General features: G+C 33.7%; 1 protein-coding gene and 1 pseudogene across 4 annotated transcripts; one reads left to right on the top strand and one right to left on the bottom strand.

Annotated features, from left to right (window-relative positions):
• Positions 1–537: 537 nt before the first annotated feature.
• Positions 538–1,522, top strand: LOC146923583 (NDR1/HIN1-like protein 6 pseudogene; annotated as a pseudogene).
• An 879-nt stretch (positions 1,523–2,401) lies between these two features.
• Positions 2,402–11,459, bottom strand: NBS1 (nijmegen breakage syndrome 1). 4 transcript variants are annotated; one of them, XM_085708751.1, is made up of 14 exons: positions 11,294–11,459; positions 11,120–11,173; positions 9,692–9,956; positions 9,467–9,549; positions 8,891–9,021; positions 7,964–8,010; positions 7,735–7,843; positions 7,424–7,510; positions 6,751–6,922; positions 4,946–5,457; positions 4,681–4,742; positions 4,457–4,559; positions 4,294–4,346; positions 2,402–2,833 (listed from the first exon to the last, which is right to left on the bottom strand). In XM_085708751.1, the coding sequence occupies exons 1-13, from the start codon at positions 11,328–11,330 to the stop codon at positions 4,296–4,298; spliced, it is 1,713 nt and encodes a 570-aa protein (XP_085564877.1). In that variant the 5' UTR covers positions 11,331–11,459; the 3' UTR covers positions 2,402–2,833; positions 4,294–4,295. The 4 variants fall into 4 exon arrangements, with proteins under 4 accessions (XP_085564877.1, XP_085564878.1, XP_085564875.1 ...); XM_085708752.1 differs by having other exon boundaries at positions 2,402–2,850; XM_085708749.1 differs by having other exon boundaries at positions 7,735–7,846.
• Positions 11,460–17,566: the final 6,107 nt, after the last annotated feature.

Raw genomic sequence — 17,566 nt, forward strand, 5'->3', positions numbered from 1 at the left:
GAATAGTTTACATAGTGTATCACCTCATTTCCATAATATATGTCACATTTGCATAAATAATTCTAAAAAGAAATGCTATTTTCAATTTTTAATGTATTTTAATTGAATTTTTTTTACTATTTAAATAACACTACTCGCATCACTCCCAAATTATTGTGTGAAATAGTTAAATACAACACTTACTGTAGAACACAGTGAGTATTAATTTAACAGCGAAATGAGAATAAAATTAATAATTAATATTTTTTAAGAGTAGATATCGAACTCATTTCACAATTTACAACACACAGAGAACGTACACCAATCATTTCCATTAAACTCTGACGATGTTAATATTACATTAAAAATATAAAGCTACACTTTTTTTGAACAAATATAAAGCTACACTTATTTTAAGATATTTTTCTTTTCTTGATGAAAAACTCTATATAAAATAGAAGAAATATAGTTTAAGCTTTACTTTAGCCTTTCCTTTCACAAGTCAACAATAGGAAGCTTCAAAACTTCAACATTTCAACAACTTTTTCCATATATAAACACAACAACAAACCATAAGAAAGAAAAACAAACCAAACAGTTCATACAACATCTCTCATTTCATTTGCAGCAACAAATATCATAACCATTTCTTCTTCACATTTCTTCACATACCAAAAGAAGTAAAAAAACATGGCAGATAATCAAAGAATTCATCCACTTCATGATGTTGAAGCACCTCAACAACAACCTTCAGCACCTTTAGTACCAAGAAACATGTCAAAATCTGATGATCCTGAACAACAACATGGTCCTCCTCCTTTTCCTAGTACACAACAAACTTTGCCTATTCCTATTAATCAATCAAAACCACCAAAGAAAAGAAGAAGCTGTTGCTGCAAATTCTTCTGCTGGATTTTCAGCATACTAATATTTTTGATCATAGCACTTGGCATAACAATTGGAATACTCTTCCTTGTTTTTAGACCAAAGATTCCAAAATACTCAGTCGATGAACTACGTGTCACGCAGTTCGATCTTTCAAACAACAATAGTTTGGCAGTCACATTCAACTTAACAATCACTGCAAGAAATCCAAACAAGAAAATTGGAATTGACTATAGAGGTGGAAGTCACATAAGTGCTTGGTATACAGACACAAAATTATGTGAAGGGTCATTACCTAAATTCTATCAAGGTCACAAAAATGTTACTGTTCTTAGTATACCTTTGACAGGACAAACACAGAATGCAACAGGTTTGAGAGATTCATTGCAGCAACAAGTTCAGTCAGAGGGTAGTGTTCCTCTTAAATTGAAGGTGAAACAGCCTGTGAGGATTAAGCTTGGGAAACTGAAGCTTCCCAAAATTAATTTCAGGGTTAGGTGTACAATTGTGGTGGATAGTCTTAGTGCTAATAATTCTATTAGAATTAGGAGCAGTAGTTGTAAATTTAGGTTTAGGCTTTGAATTCTTTAGTGCATATATATAGTAGAATATGCATATTGATATTTATTTTTCTTTTGCTATTTGTTTCATTTCTTTTATGGTTGTTTATATTGAGATATCTCAATGTGATGGATTTGGATTTCCATCAGCATTTGGAGATTGAGTTACAATTCTTGTAATTTTGATTACTTGCATATTCATATATAGCATACATATGTTTATTCTATATATTTATTTAATAAAAGAAATATTGCTGAGATTTTCACTTTATCATCGCTCTCAAATGCTGATAATTTTTTGTTTGATGATATGCAAATATTGCAATGATGATTTGTTGTGTTATAAACTATAGTAAGCATAGTTTTTTATTTTTTGGACAAGGAACAGTAAGTATAGCTGATTTTACTATACTCGTGATTTTTTTTAACTCATGTTCCTGGAGGAAATGACACTTATTAATCTGGAGTTCACATAAAAAAGGATGATTAAGAATCGTTTCTCATCCAATCAGCAGATTCAGATTCTCCCAAACAATTTATCTTCAAGTGAATTTTATCTAACACTTAGGTTCAATCACTTGACTTATATAAACAGATTTATCTTGCGCCATTTATCTATCTTTATTTACCCATCTGGATGAAGAAAAAAATACCGCTTTGTCTGAGTTTATACATTCAGACGAAGAAAAAACACCCGTTTTAAGAAATCATTCAGGATGTAAGAGTAGCTCTCAAAGAAAATTGATAGGGTTGAATAAAAAAGACTAGAAACCGTATGTTATGGCCCATTGAAAAAAAAAATGTCAATGCCATTTTATGGTTTGCAAAAGATAAAATTATCATTAATTGGGGTCCCATGTGATGGTGGTAATCTTGACCATAAGGTGTCACGAGGATTCAGATAGCAATGCAATAAGAAAATGTTGCAGTTGCTTCCCATTCGAGGGACCCAAATTGCCTGTTGAATAAACACGCAGTTTGGCATCTCAACCTTTAATTAGATAGAGATTGAACGGTGTATATTACACATTAAAAAAAAAAAAATCAAATATACACAATAAACGACCATCAATTTTAGATCAGACGGCCAACACGCGTAACAAATTTAATTTGTACAAATGCATTTATATAACACTCCAGTGCCAAAAACCTTCACATGTCAGCCAACCTGAAACATGAGTTCTATTTGTTTACTTCGTACGCCTACAATGGAAACAAGAGGATCCTTCAAGCTCCCACTCAGATACAGGTGTGTGTCACCACAGAGGACCAACGACTTCTTTTTGTTCTCAATCAAAACACACAGGGAGACTCAACTAAGCTGCAGTTGGGACACACATGTGCGTAGCATGTTCAAAGTTAGTGTCCAAGCAGAATGCCAACATATCCACCTTTTCCCAGGAAAAAAACTGCAAAATACCAAATGCTATGGCATAAAGTATTTATCATTAAACCATTACATCATACATTTGGAAAAGTTTGAAAGACCAAATGAAATATGAAAGAAGAAAAAAAAAGTTGACATACTTCCATACATGATCAACCATTTCCTGTTTTATACATATTTTTGGAGTGTATGTGTGAGCATATTCACATTCTATATCTTGTATAAGGCATCAACAATGTTGTCAAATTGTTGCCGTGGCAATGCCACGGCATATGCAAGGAGGATTCTGTCTCAGTCACATAGGTCACACTACCTACTAATTCTATAGCCACTATGTTTACCATTGGCCATAGAATAAAAACAACACGGTATATTAAACCAAGATAAACAAATGGCATAACTAGAATTGCGACAAAATTTACTAACTTGGCAATGTAAAAGATCTCATTTTCCTCTGCATAATCACAATAGGTTATACTTTCTAGCTGTCAGATATAAACCAATAATGTTTGTGGGAAATTCCGCCTTAATTCCGGTCCGCCCCTAGTCGCCTAAATTGCGACCTTTGGTTAGCCTTCATTGCAGCCTCCAACACCTTCATTGTGTTGGCTTTGAGGGGGTGGATTTAGTCCCGCATCGGATAGATAACACTCTTGAGAAGAGTTTATAAAGAGGAGGCACTCCTCACCATACAAGCACAAGCCGGTTTTGTAAGGATGAGTTAGGCCCAAAATTTCAACAATGTTTTTTCACACTTGAGCTTTCTGGCATAGATGGTTCATGACACGGTATTGGTGTCTCTGTGAGTCTATAGACTATGACCCAATGGTCATCAGTTTAATGATTTGATCCTTATTGCTCTCATTTTTCTATATATAGCTAAATCTCAATACAAGGTTGGGTGGACCTACTTCAAAAAAAAAAAAGGTTGGGTGGACCTGCCTATTGTTCATGCCTCAAGCCCAGATTCCTAACTTTAGAGGTGACATCCTTAGTTTGTTAGGTTAACATATTTTGATAACTTTAGCACGTTTTATCCATATTTTAAAGTAGTAAAATACAAAAATATTTGAAAGAGATTTGCCTTTATAAACATAAAATACAAATGCTTCTTTTAAGACAATATCTTATCATACTTTCTGAGTCTTACATTTATCAGTTCAGATATTTGTCATGTTTCTCATTAAAACATTATGGGTCATGTTAACTTGTGCCCTTAGGGCACATGTTAAGCAACCCAAAAGTAGAAATTGTTTCTTAAATTTTGTGCATTCAATTAGTTAAAAGTCAAAAAGTTAAATTCAAATACATTAATTACAGCAAAACATTTCTATTTTTACTTCTTAACTTGTGCCTTGAGGGCACAAGTTAACATTAGCCAAACATTATTTAGGTAACTTGGAAACACAAAAATTTGCACTAATTTAATGTTAAAAGATATTTTAAAGCTATAATAAATAACACAGTTTGAAAGAGGTTTACTTTCATCTAGTAAGAATGCCGTGAATAGAACCAGCAGTGCCTCGTTTTTTTGCCTGCAGTGAAACAAGAAAAAAAGTTACGATATATACTTCACAAGCCAAGTTTAATGTGATCTTCCCCTTCACATACTCAGCTGTCTCAACATAATAGGTAGAGGACTCACCTTCTGATTATTAAATAGATCATCAGCCACGGCTTCTCTTTGCTTTCGCCTTTTCTCCTCCTTCACATACTCAGCTGTCTCATCATTTCCATAGTCAGAATCCCTATTGTTGAAAATAAATGAAACATAGCATAACTTATTACCAGAAGAAACAGAGGGAAGTGAAGATAACCAGATTTTTTTTTAAAATAACATTCAGAAGTAATAACTAATATTATTCTTACTTGTATGGATATTTTGCAAATGGAACGAGGTTGTTGAAACTATTTCCAGATTGAGTTTCTGGCTGCAATTCCATTTCAAAGAAAATTGGACTAATTAGACATAGATGTCTTTATTTAATGATTAATCTAGCATGAAGAAATAAGGCTTCATGGAATACAGAAATCAGACAAGTCAAGAAAAAAAATCAACTAATTAACCAAAACAAGTTCATTTCCAGTTTCAATTACAGTACATGATAAGCCACTTATGAGAAGAGAAGTGCACCTTTCTAAAGCGTTTGAAATTTGGAACACTGCTGTTTGGTGCAGAACTTCTATTGGTAAGTCTGTTTATATCTCGAACAATTAAATTTTGGCTGTAAATAACATCTGAATTTCCACTTGCATAATCATCAACTTTGTCTTTCTTCACTTTGATATCGCCAGTGCCATCCTTGAAGCTGGTGGTGAGTGTATCAGATCGGACAGAAGCATCCAGGGATATGTCTGCTTTTGCACGTTTTATTTCATGCAAACTGGTAGAAACGTCATCAATGGATGCCTCCATTCTCTCATTTTTTCTCTTATGCAAACCGGCAGAAACATCATCTAAGGAAGCCTCTGTTCTGTCATTTTTCCTCTTGTCTGAAATGCCGGAATCATCAACTAATTCTTCTGTTTTTACATTATTGCCACCACATAATGCCTCGCTTGCGTAGGGTGATGTGGCTGTTTCAACTTCAGTATCTGAATCTGCTACAATTGTCTCGTCTGTAGAGCATGATGATGAAATAAGCACTGCAACAGTACATACAGCTTGTTATTATTGTAACACATCAAGAGTATAGAGTTCATCACTAAGTATGAAGTTTAAATTGTTTATTTTCATGCAAAAAATATATTGAGTACTAAAATTATTGAAGCAATGTATTGCATAAAATATCCCAATCGTTCAACTTTCGCCTTCTGTCAGTCCCTGTTCAGTAAATAGCAAAATATGTGTGTCTACTGATATAACATTCTGATTTCCTTGAGATAATATGCTGATTTATTTCCCTAAAAATTGGGGGTTTTGAAGCTTGAATCTCTAAATACTGTAATTAGTTGATTGTTTTCTGATTTTGTATTGTTTAAGATGTGGCTATATATTAGTGCCAAGATAGTTTTCCTCGAGAAGATCAGAAATCTATAAATATGCCTAAAATTATACCTATAAATATGTTATGGTTTTTACTTAACTTCAGTTAAAGAAAACCTTGGTTAAGCAGAAACAAATTGGAAAAGCTCAGAGAAGATGCGAATTAAAACTTATGACAACAATGACATCACAGCCGATGGTTTAAAGCGGCCAAGTTCCTAGGTTACAGGCAATTTTTTGAAAATTTTGTGAAAGCCAAAATGCTGTTGTTTTTGTGATGGTGTTCAAAAGATCCCTGTCCCCCACCACCAAAAATAATATAATAATATTGAGACCACAGTTACAACTCACTTTTCAAGAAATCGTGAAAAAGTATGTCAGCAGTTAAACATAACCATATTATTCTAGCACTGATTTGATAACTACAGACATTTCACATGTGACAAAAATATAATAAAAGAACGGAAGTTACATCCAATCAATAATCAAAGCTTTTTTTTATGAACAACACAAAATATAATAAAAATTATCATTAATTCTGGCGATCAAGAAATAATATTGTAAAACTTTGATTGGACAACAATTTCAATATTTTCCTCAATTTTATCTCAATTACGTACAACAAGAGTCCCAGCAAATAAAGGCATAAACATCTGTAGACAAACAGTCATAATTTTGAAGTATTTGTTGTTTGAAATTGAAGATTAGTTAGTCAAGCAATGGTATGATTTTCGTTTCTCTTCTTTTAGGAAAGAGGGTGAAGCAAACATATTTGCACATTCATATACATGAAAAAAGGTCGAAGTAGGCTTTCCTGAACTTCACAATGCCATATTATAAGCAGTTAACAAGAACACTAAAAAAAGTTTGAATTTAGGTTCTTCAGTTATGGGGAGAGAAAATAAAAAGGTTTGGACTATTCAAGTAAATTACTAGAAATATAGAGTATTTACCGCATGGTGATTTTAAAATTGATCGATCCAAATCTCCACCGAGAGCAGCATTTATTATATCTATCTCATTGACTTTTAGCAAGGAACTTAATAATTTATTGAAATCAGGTTTGCAAGTCGCTCCTCCTGGGATGACACAAACCATACGACTATCATCTCCATAATCTGAACCCTACATGAAATAAATGAGAAATCAGATTTTTTTCAAGCCAGAACTGAGGTATCTTGTTATTCAATGATGACTATGTTGACTTGGATTTATGCCAGAAAGGGAAAGAGGGCAGAAAAACAAGAGATGGTATTTGATCAGTAATCTTAAAAATTACTACGGAAACTCACAAGTTATAGAAGAATAATTTATTTCAAATGCATGTTTTTTTTTGGTCAAGTAGCCTAGTGGCTAGAATTCACTTTTTAAGGTGAATAAGTGGGGTGTCCGGGGTTCGAACCCCGGCCCCTGCATATAACAATGCATTGTCCCTGCCAACTTAGCTTGCTCACGGGGTTCAAATGCATGTTAATAGCACACAGAATAGCATGTATATACATTTAATATGTTATATCTTATAACCATATAAAATAACTAACTAACTTGTGTCATTTCCAGAAGACAAGTATCTACCTTGTAATCTACAAAGTTCATTAAATAGAAAGAAAGAAATGAAATACATACTTGGCTATAGGAAGAGAATTCCTGAAACGAAATAGTTTTAGCACCAGCAACTTCCAGTAAAGAATTTAGCTGATCCCCAAATTTATACTGTCACAGGGTAAAGAATAAGATAATTAAATTGCGTCAACATGAGCTATGCTCCAGCCTACAAAAATTTTAAGATGTTTTCGTTTTATATTTTCAGAAACCCCTAGACGTCTGTCCTGCATATTTACATATCAATATTCAGAGTAACAATAAAACCAGCAGCTAGAAATTATAATACTTAAATTCACTTTCAGAGTGAGTACAGAAGACTTGAAAACAATTACCAGATGCACAGATTCCAACACAAAAGTGTAGCCTTTCAAACAGTTTTCGCGAGCTTTGGGGTCAGCAACTCTAATAGATGCTCCTTCCACTGACACTGTTGGAATATGTCTGCTTGAGAAGAAGAAAGGGGCAAAAAAGTAAAAGAAAACTTCTTTAGTTGGTCCAGCTGATGCCAGTTCAAGGTATAAAGCCAGCTCAATCAAATTCCGAAGTTAAAGAAGTACTTACGAATGACAGCTGGGAATTTCATTGCTAATGTTCTTTTCTGCAAAAAACTACAGTGGGAACAAACAGTTACAACTTAAATCTTCACCATAAGTGGACAAAAATTCTAGACAAAAATCTGCAATAAACCCTCATACATGCAGACTAAAACTTAGAAAATATGTTTATGCTTGATGAGTTGTTATGCTATGATAAATGAATTTTATAAATTTTGACTAATGGAAACACTTAGCATTATCTTCAGTCGGGACTCGGAGTACAAATTTTGTCGTAGGATCCAGGTCTACAATGCTATTGGTCACAGAACAACTGGTGAATATGTAATAAATCCTGGACTCAGTGGATGACTCTACTCTTTGACATAGATGCTATGAAGCACAGACACCGGACACGACACACAGACACTGACACGTCAACACCAATAACAATTTGAGAAGATGACATAATTCAATGTAATCAAATGTGTCGGTGTCGGACAAAGACGGGGTGTCAGACACAGGGACATGTCTAATCCGAAGAGTGTCAATGCTTCATAGCATAGATATGATCATGTGATTTGTAAGTTGTACAGGATATACAAGCTACATGAAAAATTATATGATACTTGTAACTTGGAAATTCTGAAAGGATGCTTGGAAAACTATTCCCACAATCTGGGAATGCAACAATGAGCTAAATATATCATAGTTGACTGTAAATAACAAAAGGCGTATTTAGCTGTATCGATATATATCAACTCTCCTTTCACGTAACCTATTCTATGTCAGAACACATTTTATGCATGAAGATGTCAATTATGCAAGCAACTAACTGCCATGTCATCAAACTATGAATACAATATTAATCATCACTTCACTGTAACAAAATGATAGCGTAAAGAAAAGTTGAAAACCCAAAATATCTAATACAGAATACAGAATGCTTCTATACCTCAAGCCAAGTTTTGAGAACACATGATTTTTTTGCCACAACTGCATCAACAAGATCTTTCTTTAAGGGCATGAGTTGATCTACCAGCACATGTGTGCATTCTTCATTCAGGGTATGAGAAATACTAGCACCTATATTGAAAGTATACGTTAGTCGCTATTCACATGAAGACAATTTGATTAAATGGAAATGAGTCTAATACTTCAACTAAAATCATGTTTGTTGTTTAAAGAGGAAAGTCAAATAAAGGTATACAAGTATGTTACAATTTGAGTGGCCTAGGATGTTCGTAAATAAACTGAAACTAATACAGCTGGTGATGTGTGGCAAGTGAGTTAGAAGTCCCACATTGCTTAGAGAAGGGGAGGTGGTGCACTTTACAAGTGAGAGGACCCATAAACCCAATGCCTTAAGATTTTGGGTTAAAGTGTGGTGTCTCTCTCACTTGTTAGGTTGCTCTCAGCCCAATGTGAGTGGTCCCCCGGGCTCCCCTCATGACCCAAAAGTAAGTAATAAGACAGCACGTGCTCATCATTTATAAAAATGAATAAATTTTACAAGTTTTTCTGTACTGACCAATTGACAAAATTTTCTCCTCAAGAGATCGATCGACTTGATTTGAGGAACAGATGAAAAGAATGAGGGGGACGTGGCAAAACCTGTCAAATTTAATTCAAAGTGTTTAAGACTGCTCACATTTACTACAAATAAAGAGTGGAACCGCAGAAACATGTACTAAAAATTAAGTGTGGCACAAAAAAGGAATAGAACATAAAACTGAAAGAAAAATAGTTAACATACTTGTAGGTTGCACTACCAGTGCCAAAAGAAACAAGGTCACCATCCTGTAATGCTGTTTCTTTGTTTGGTAGCTCATGAACTTTTTTCTTGGACCCAATATTCTTGCTCACAAATGTTCCATACTTGGAGCAATCTCTTATCTGTACACTGGAAGACAAATGACGACGTACGTTTTGTAGAGGATTTAACATGTTCATTGTATTAACAACTATTTCTGCATGAACCCGAGAAACCCCTTTATCTTTTGTGACAATCACATCGCAACCTGTAAGCATATAGTAACAATATCTTATAAAATATCATCATGATATACAACAAAACAATGATTTAATCAATAACAAAAATGACAGAAAAAATCAATAAAACTTATAACAGGAAAATAGTTCAAAAGCTTAATAAAAAAAAGCAGAACATTATCATAACCGTCCATTCTGAAAAGTCCGCCAGAATAACAGTTAGCTCTGTTGGGAAAAACTGCATACATGTCATGGTTTCACTTTGAAATATGAATAAGGGAATCACTAGATTATGAGGCTAAATTAACAGTAAACATGAATGTGACGGATAGCTATGTTTATTAATGTCGCCTAGAAGATTAGAACAAAAATGTTTTAAGATTTAAATCTAGTTCCTGCATTTTTTTTTCTAGCTCCCCCTACTTCAACAACAGACATTCGTAAGAAACTTCAATTTCAGTTAATTGACTTGAACTGCATAATTGTTTCGTTAATGATTCTGTTGTTGTTCACGCATCTGGCGAAGGTCAGACATGGCTGTCATTTATAAACAGGATTCTCAGACTTCCACATAACAACATGAAAACTTTCGAGCTCACAAGTTGGTTTTGACATTGTATAATAACAGTCGCTTTAATCAAATTTTCAAGTGTTTCACCTTTATGAGCCTTATTTTTCTAAACATATTGTAAATTCATCACAAGGTCTTGTTTGAATGTCTCCAGCATTATACAAACATTAAGCCCTAAAACAATGTTCTAAAAACCAAACTTAACATCGAGCCAGCGAGACCTCCAGATCATAGTTCAACTACATTCTAACCACTCAAATAACCTAACTGTAGACATCACCAGTTCACATTTTGGTTTTTAAAACATTACCCTAAAGCCATTTGCCCGAGCGAGCATACTAAGCGGTAAAAACCATTCGGCATAACGTAACAACTTTAGAAACTCTGCTAAAACACTCTCACATATAATAGCATTCATATCAAATTCTTACATTTTCACTCCATCAAAGGTAAAACTTGAACCAATACCAAAACAATACAAACAAACAAAAAAAAAAAAAAACTCTTTTTTTATAGAAAATGAAAATGGGTATGAAGTGTTAGCAACAAAAAACACAAAACGAATAAAGAAATTCAAAAAAATTATTTAATCACCAAAGGGTAAAAACATTATAGTAATACCTTTTCTGCCAAATTTGTAAGTTCCAGGTTTGAAAATGTAGTAATTATCTTCACCTGCCATAATCAAATGAAATTATTGGTAGAAATCAATGACCTATAATATAATCCAAAAAAATAAAAAAAAATAATAATAATTGAAAGGTAACAAAAGAAGAAGAAGGTTTGAATGGGTACCGGAAAGAGGATCGACGGGGAAGAGACCCCAAACCATGATGATGATGATGATGATTCTTGAAACACTGAAGCGGAAAGCGGCAAAATAGTGATGAGAAGAGGGAAAGACCAAAAGTTTAAGGGCTTAGGTCAATGTATAATTTCAATTCAAAAATGTTTTCATTTTAAATTCTCGAATACACGAGTAAATAAATAAGTATATTTGTGATTTTTTTTTTTTTTATATTTGTGATATATCCTTAAAAAAAAAGTATATTTGTGATATTAGACCATTTACGATGGTTATATACATTCAACAACATTCAACGCTCACTTTTTCAATTTTCAACACTCCACATCATTTTCTCTCTCTTAATTCAACACTCATTCAATTTTTACTTCTCTTTTATTTCTTATTCTTATTTAATTTTATATTTTTGTTTTTATAATTACATAAAATTACAATTATCGATTATAATTAAATTAAAATAAAGAAACACTTAACAATTTTTTTTGTTTTTTGTAAAAACAAAATTTATTTGAATAATTTATTTTTGGGATCCATTTCACTAAAAAGAAGATTAAAACTTCATTTAGTTTGCTAATAGAAAGATAATAATAAGAAGAAGATAGTGAAAAACTTGGTTTTTTTTTATGTCCAAATCAAATGAACCAAGTCTCTATTTATAGAGAAAAAAAAATATGAATTTTGGTATTTTTTTTAAATATTTTAAAAAGAAATAATTGAGGTTTTATTATTAAAATTATTAAAAACCGGGCAACCAATAAAGTAGCACCACGTGTCCCCCCATCATTCCAGAATTCTTCTTCTCTCTCCATCCTCTGCTTTTCACGCGCCCTGTCGGCGCGTGTGCTAGACGCGACAAAAATGGTCCAATTACAACGCGACACGTGGCAGATTCGCAAGATTAATTTGTGTTGAATGGGTTCATCCTCTCTCTCATCCATGTCACATTCAGCAAGCCATTCAATAGACCATTGCATGGCAATTTGATATTGAAACTCACATTAAACATACCATTGCAAATGGTCTTAGTGATATATATGAATTTGTCTCCAATCAAAAAATAATATATGAATTTGTCTCCTCTAACGCATACCCTCCTATATAGGCACTTATAAGGTGACATATCTAATATTGGTAATCAGGATGCAACTAAATAGTTATTATGGAAACAATAAACCATGAGATAAGAGTAGGTGACATAGCTAATATTGGTTCATACATACCGAAATGGAAGTAATTAGTCAGTAATTAGAAAAATAGGTGATTTCATGACATAAATCAGTTCAGTAACTTCATTCTCTTCGCACCTTGGTTAGGTAGACGCTGATAGGGTTGCTCGTTTATAAAATTATCATGGATAGTGTGTTATGGGTTTCTGAGATTCAATAGGTGAGGGAACCTATAGGATATTTTGAATTTAGGAACCATATTATTCGTCATTGTTTCAAATACCTCTAAGAAAGTAAGAACCTACACGTAAACCTCCGAGCGTAAGTGTATCTCTTTATAGGACTGACAACCCTGAACACTTAAACTCGTGGGAACTCTGGTGTAATGGTTGCAACTAACAGCTGGAGGGCAATTAATTCATACCTCTGAGAGAGTAAGACCACGCACGTACCTAACCATGTGATCAACAGGTGCAACTCGACAGTTGATAGGTAGTAAAACCCCACAAACTCATCACTTGGATCATAAATGCTAAAAGCTAAATAAGACTTGACTGTTGAGTAATTTCAACAAATAAACAAAGGGGATTCGAAGAATTTTAACCGCCGCTAACATTTTGCAATCAAAACATGTAAAATTTGCTCTGTTGCATACATATTAACTTGCAAAACTCTAGACTCTTATCTTTAATTTATTTTATATATAAGTAACGTGAATTGCCTAGTTTGAACGACAATCAATATGGATACGATACTCTACTCACTCTTTATTACTTGGTAAAAGATTTGGCACACTTGCCTAAATTCGACCATCAATGTCCTTGAGCAATTGTAATCTTGTGTGATTATAATGAAATCTCTTGGATAGGTAAGAGGACTGGACTACTTATGGATTGTAGAAAAAACCAGTATAAATTGATTTGTGTCTGCTTTCTCTCCCTCTTTATCTTTGTGTGTTGATATATCCGTTCCTATCAGATTATGAGTCAAAATTTGACCAGTCCATAAATACTTAAAAAAGTTTTTAGAAAAAACCAACATAATTCAACCATCTTCTAATGTTTTTCTCACCTTCAAGACTCATGTTCACTAACCGCACATCCTTCACTCTAAACCTCCTCTTGATTTCGGATGGCAAACCTTTCTCAAATTCTCCCAACTTATCTTCCCACGCCCTCCCGTCGCGCATCCCCAAAGAAAATCCCTTTCTCCAATTCTCTAATTTCCGATTAGCGACGCCCCAAAAGAAAATCCCTTTCTCCAATTTTCTAATTTCCGATTATTATTGCTATGATATTATTAGTTGGTATACCTTCTATCACTAACGACTTTGCTTGGATTGATTTCATTGTAACATGTGTTACTAGGGGTGTTCAAATCCAAACCGATCCAAATTAAAACCGCAAACCGATCCAAAAAACCGAAAACCGCACAAAACCGAATAATATTGAATGTGTTTGGATGACATTTTATAAAAACCGCTCGATTTGGGTCGGATTTGAATTGATTTTTCAAAACCAAACCAAACTGAACCGAACCGCAAATATATATTTTAATATATATTTATGTTTTTATAAGTATAATATATTATATTAAGCTATTATTATTTTTCTTTTTAATTCTTTTAATACTACAAATGAGTTTAATTTAATCAATTTTGTTTCTATTTCATATGTTTCAAAGATAATCAATCATTTTTATTTTGCACTATTAAATTTTTTTATAAATCATGTTATATTTTGTATCAAACCTATTATTTTATCATATTTTTATAAGATTATTATTAATAAAAAAGTTACAATTTGTAATTTGAATATCCAAAAACCGATCCAAATTAAACCACATTAAATTGGATCGGATCAGATCGATTTTTTAAAATTAATCATCCAAAACCGAACAGAACCACATATAATTTTAGCTTTGGTTCGGGTGGATTTTTACTTCAAAACCGATCCAAACCGGACCGGGAGTGTTCCAAAGGTCATTAAAGACTCAACGAATCCCGTGACCTCAATGTTATCACTATAAAATCCCACCAAGATGTTGTTTTAAAATTTTAGTAGAGACTCGTAAAGGAAAATGCTACATATAGGGAGAGAAAGTTTCCAGAATTCATCCCGAATCAATTTGATTGGCTGTTTGGCACCACCAACAGCTTGATTTCCACAAAACCAGGAGTTTGATGATGTCACCATTTTGTTTATTGGAAAATGCTAAACATAGCGACGCTTCCTTTCCCGAAATCAATTCAATTTACAAAGGAAATTAGCTCAATTTGAAGGAGAAAATTACCCAATTTCTATATAAAATCAATGAAGGTAAAAATCAATGAAGGAAGCAGACGAATGGCGACACCAAAATACGGCAGTGTAACGACAACGAAACACGGCGAAGGAACGGCGGCAACAAAACATTGAAAAGGTACGGCGACAAGAAAATACGACGGCAAAGGAACGGCGATGGTGTCATATTAGAGAAACGGCGAGACAAAACACCATGGATGGAGAACATGGGTGTGGTGGGTGTTTCAGTAATTTTCCCTCAGACTCCCACGATGGTGTTTTTGAAGGTGAGAAAAACACAAGAAGGGGGGTTGAATTGTGTTTTGGAAAAGTCTTCGTTTCTCCTTAAAACTGAACACACTGATCAGAAGCTAAGTGAGACAGCTTCTGAAGTGGTAATCAGAATCTAAATGCAGCGGAATAAAACAGAGAGAGAGAAGAAGAACGACACAAAGCAATTATACTGGTTCCTTCCACAATCCGGAAGTAGTCCAATCCCCCTTGCACTTCCAAGGAGATTTCACTAAGAGTAATATCTGATTACAATTGCTCAAGCACACCTGCAAGAGACTTCCTTTGCTCAAGCACACTTTGCAAGAGTCTTCCTTTGCTCAAGAACACAATCAAGAGACTTCCCTGCTCAAGCACAACTGCAAGAGACTTCTAACTAAACAAAATTACACAGAAAATTGTTTAAGGTTGAACACTTGATATAAAATCAGAGGTGCTCACAATACAAATCAGATACAGACTCAATAACTTAAGAATTTCTAAGATGAAACTTTGAGACACAGAAATTCTAAGTGAATGTAGAACAATTTCAGCAGAGGTTTGACACTTGTAAAAATGTTGTGAGTCTTTCGTTCAGCATTGCCAATTTTCTAAGTCTTCACTCCTTTATATAGAGGTGTGAAAGAGACGTTGTGAAATTGCCAGCACATCAAAGAGTCGTTGTTGAAGCTTGATCTTTCACCAATGATCTTTTGCCTGATTTGGTTGTTGTCCTATGAAGAACCAATTTGAAATCCATTCCTTATCCAAAGGAACATCTATGCAGGCGAAGCCGTATTCTGGAGCTGTTTTCTTGTCTTGTAGCGTGGACACAAAACAGAGTAGTGGAGAAGGTGGTTGTACAGTTCGTACAAAGTACAATGTCAATGCTTTCGTCCAAAATTGCAAGCACATGTCTTCAAACACCTTTGAAATGACCGTTGCAAAATTCCACTGATCTTTTGTTGTCCTTTGATAAATTTCGATCCATGACACAACTCTTGAATCCTTGAATTTCTCAAATTCAGTTGATCTTCAGCTTCTGGTGAAATGGCTTCTGATGAGGCAGCTTCTGATAATGCAGCTTCTGATGATGCAGCTTCTGATAACGCAACTTCTGGACCTTTTGTCTTCAGGAGCACTATTCTTCAGGAGCACTTTACTAACTTCAGGAGCGGCTTTACTTCAGGAGCGCTTATTCTCTTCAGGAGCAAGTTGCCTTCAGGAGCGTCTAAGCTTCAATTTTGTTGATTCCTTTTTGCTCTTTATTTGCTCATTCAGAACCAATAAATGATGTAACATTTTAATTATGGTCCTGTACACTTGAACAAATATTAGCTAGTCCAATTTACAATTTTTAATACCTTGTTATCATCAAAACTCCTTAAGGTTCATTGTTAAACACATTTTGTTCCAACAGTTTTTATTTGGGAAAGAACGGATTGTTGCGCAAAATTTCTTCTACACGTCATGTACATGTCACTCGGGACACTCTCGCGATTGGTTTTGTTGCGAGATATAGCATCACTATTGTTTATTTCTTAATTAACCCATTAGATGCACGTTCGTGAAATTCCACGAAATCTGTTTTCGCTGGAAATAGCAAAGCTCGCTCGTAAAAGTTTATAAGTTGCTTGAATGCTTCTCTAAATATGATGTTTGTCGTGCTTTCTTTATCCCTTTTCTTCGGTCTCTCTCCATTTTTTTCAAGGAAAAAATCTATTCCACATATGCACTTTTTTAACAGACTTTGATGTCAAGGACCAAAACAAAAAACATTTGATCTTTCAAGGACCAAAACAAAAAGATATACAAAGACGAAAACCAAAATCTTGCTAAATTACAAGGACTAGCCACATATTTAAGCCTAAATATAGATAAGATATACAAGACAAGATTTTGTCGTTGATCAAATATAAACATACAAGGGACAAATATATGTCATCAGTACATAAAAACACGAGGACTCCCTTATTTATTGCTAAATATAAAAACCATGGGACACATATTTGTCACAAACAAAAAAGAGAAAACTATTTTTTATTGATATTTAAGAAGGAAAACATCAAACAAGCTTTCGTTATTGATAAATATAAAAAATCCAAAAGATAAATATATGTCGCTGACACATAAAAAAACATGCGGCAGCCACTTTTTACTGACAAATATAAACAAACAAAAAAAGATACCTATTTTTGGTTGATACTATGACAAATATATATATTTTTTAAATATAATCAACACTTATTTCTTCTCCATTCCTCTTATACCAAAATTTGTTTACAATTTAGGATGGAGGGAGTAGAAGACGATTCGAAACTGATCCCTAAACCCTTGGGGAACAATTTTTAAGGTTTAGGCTACACTTCGCAACTAAAGTTGAAAAGAGAAAATGTTGTAAAGGAAAAAAATTGATCACATTTTTTGTATCATGTGTTTGATTTTAATTTTGGAAGGTCAAAAGTAATTTTGAAAGTTGTAAAATAAATTTTATCATATTTGGATGATTTAAAGGATAATGGATTTTGTTTGTGAAATTGATTAT

This window comes from Medicago sativa, chromosome 5, assembly GCF_051527215.1.
Source record: "Medicago sativa cultivar Bolivia chromosome 5, Bolivia_mono, whole genome shotgun sequence".
NCBI classification, from domain to species: Eukaryota; Viridiplantae; Streptophyta; class Magnoliopsida; order Fabales; family Fabaceae; genus Medicago; species Medicago sativa.

What these genes read in the sequence shown, in the direction of transcription:
- NBS1 (XM_085708749.1), bottom strand. Translation starts at nt 11,330, where the DNA reads ATGGTTTGGGGTCTCTTCCCCGTCGATCCTCTTTCCG. An exon ending in GAAATTCCCAGCTGTCATTC is followed by an intron (nt 7,847 to 7,963) that starts GTAAGTACTTCT and finishes CTTCTTCTCAAG; the next exon opens with CAGACATATTCCAACAGTGT. An exon ending in AATTTTAAAATCACCATGCG is followed by an intron (nt 5,458 to 6,750) that starts GTAAATACTCTA and finishes GTACTGTTGCAG; the next exon opens with TGCTTATTTCATCATCATGC.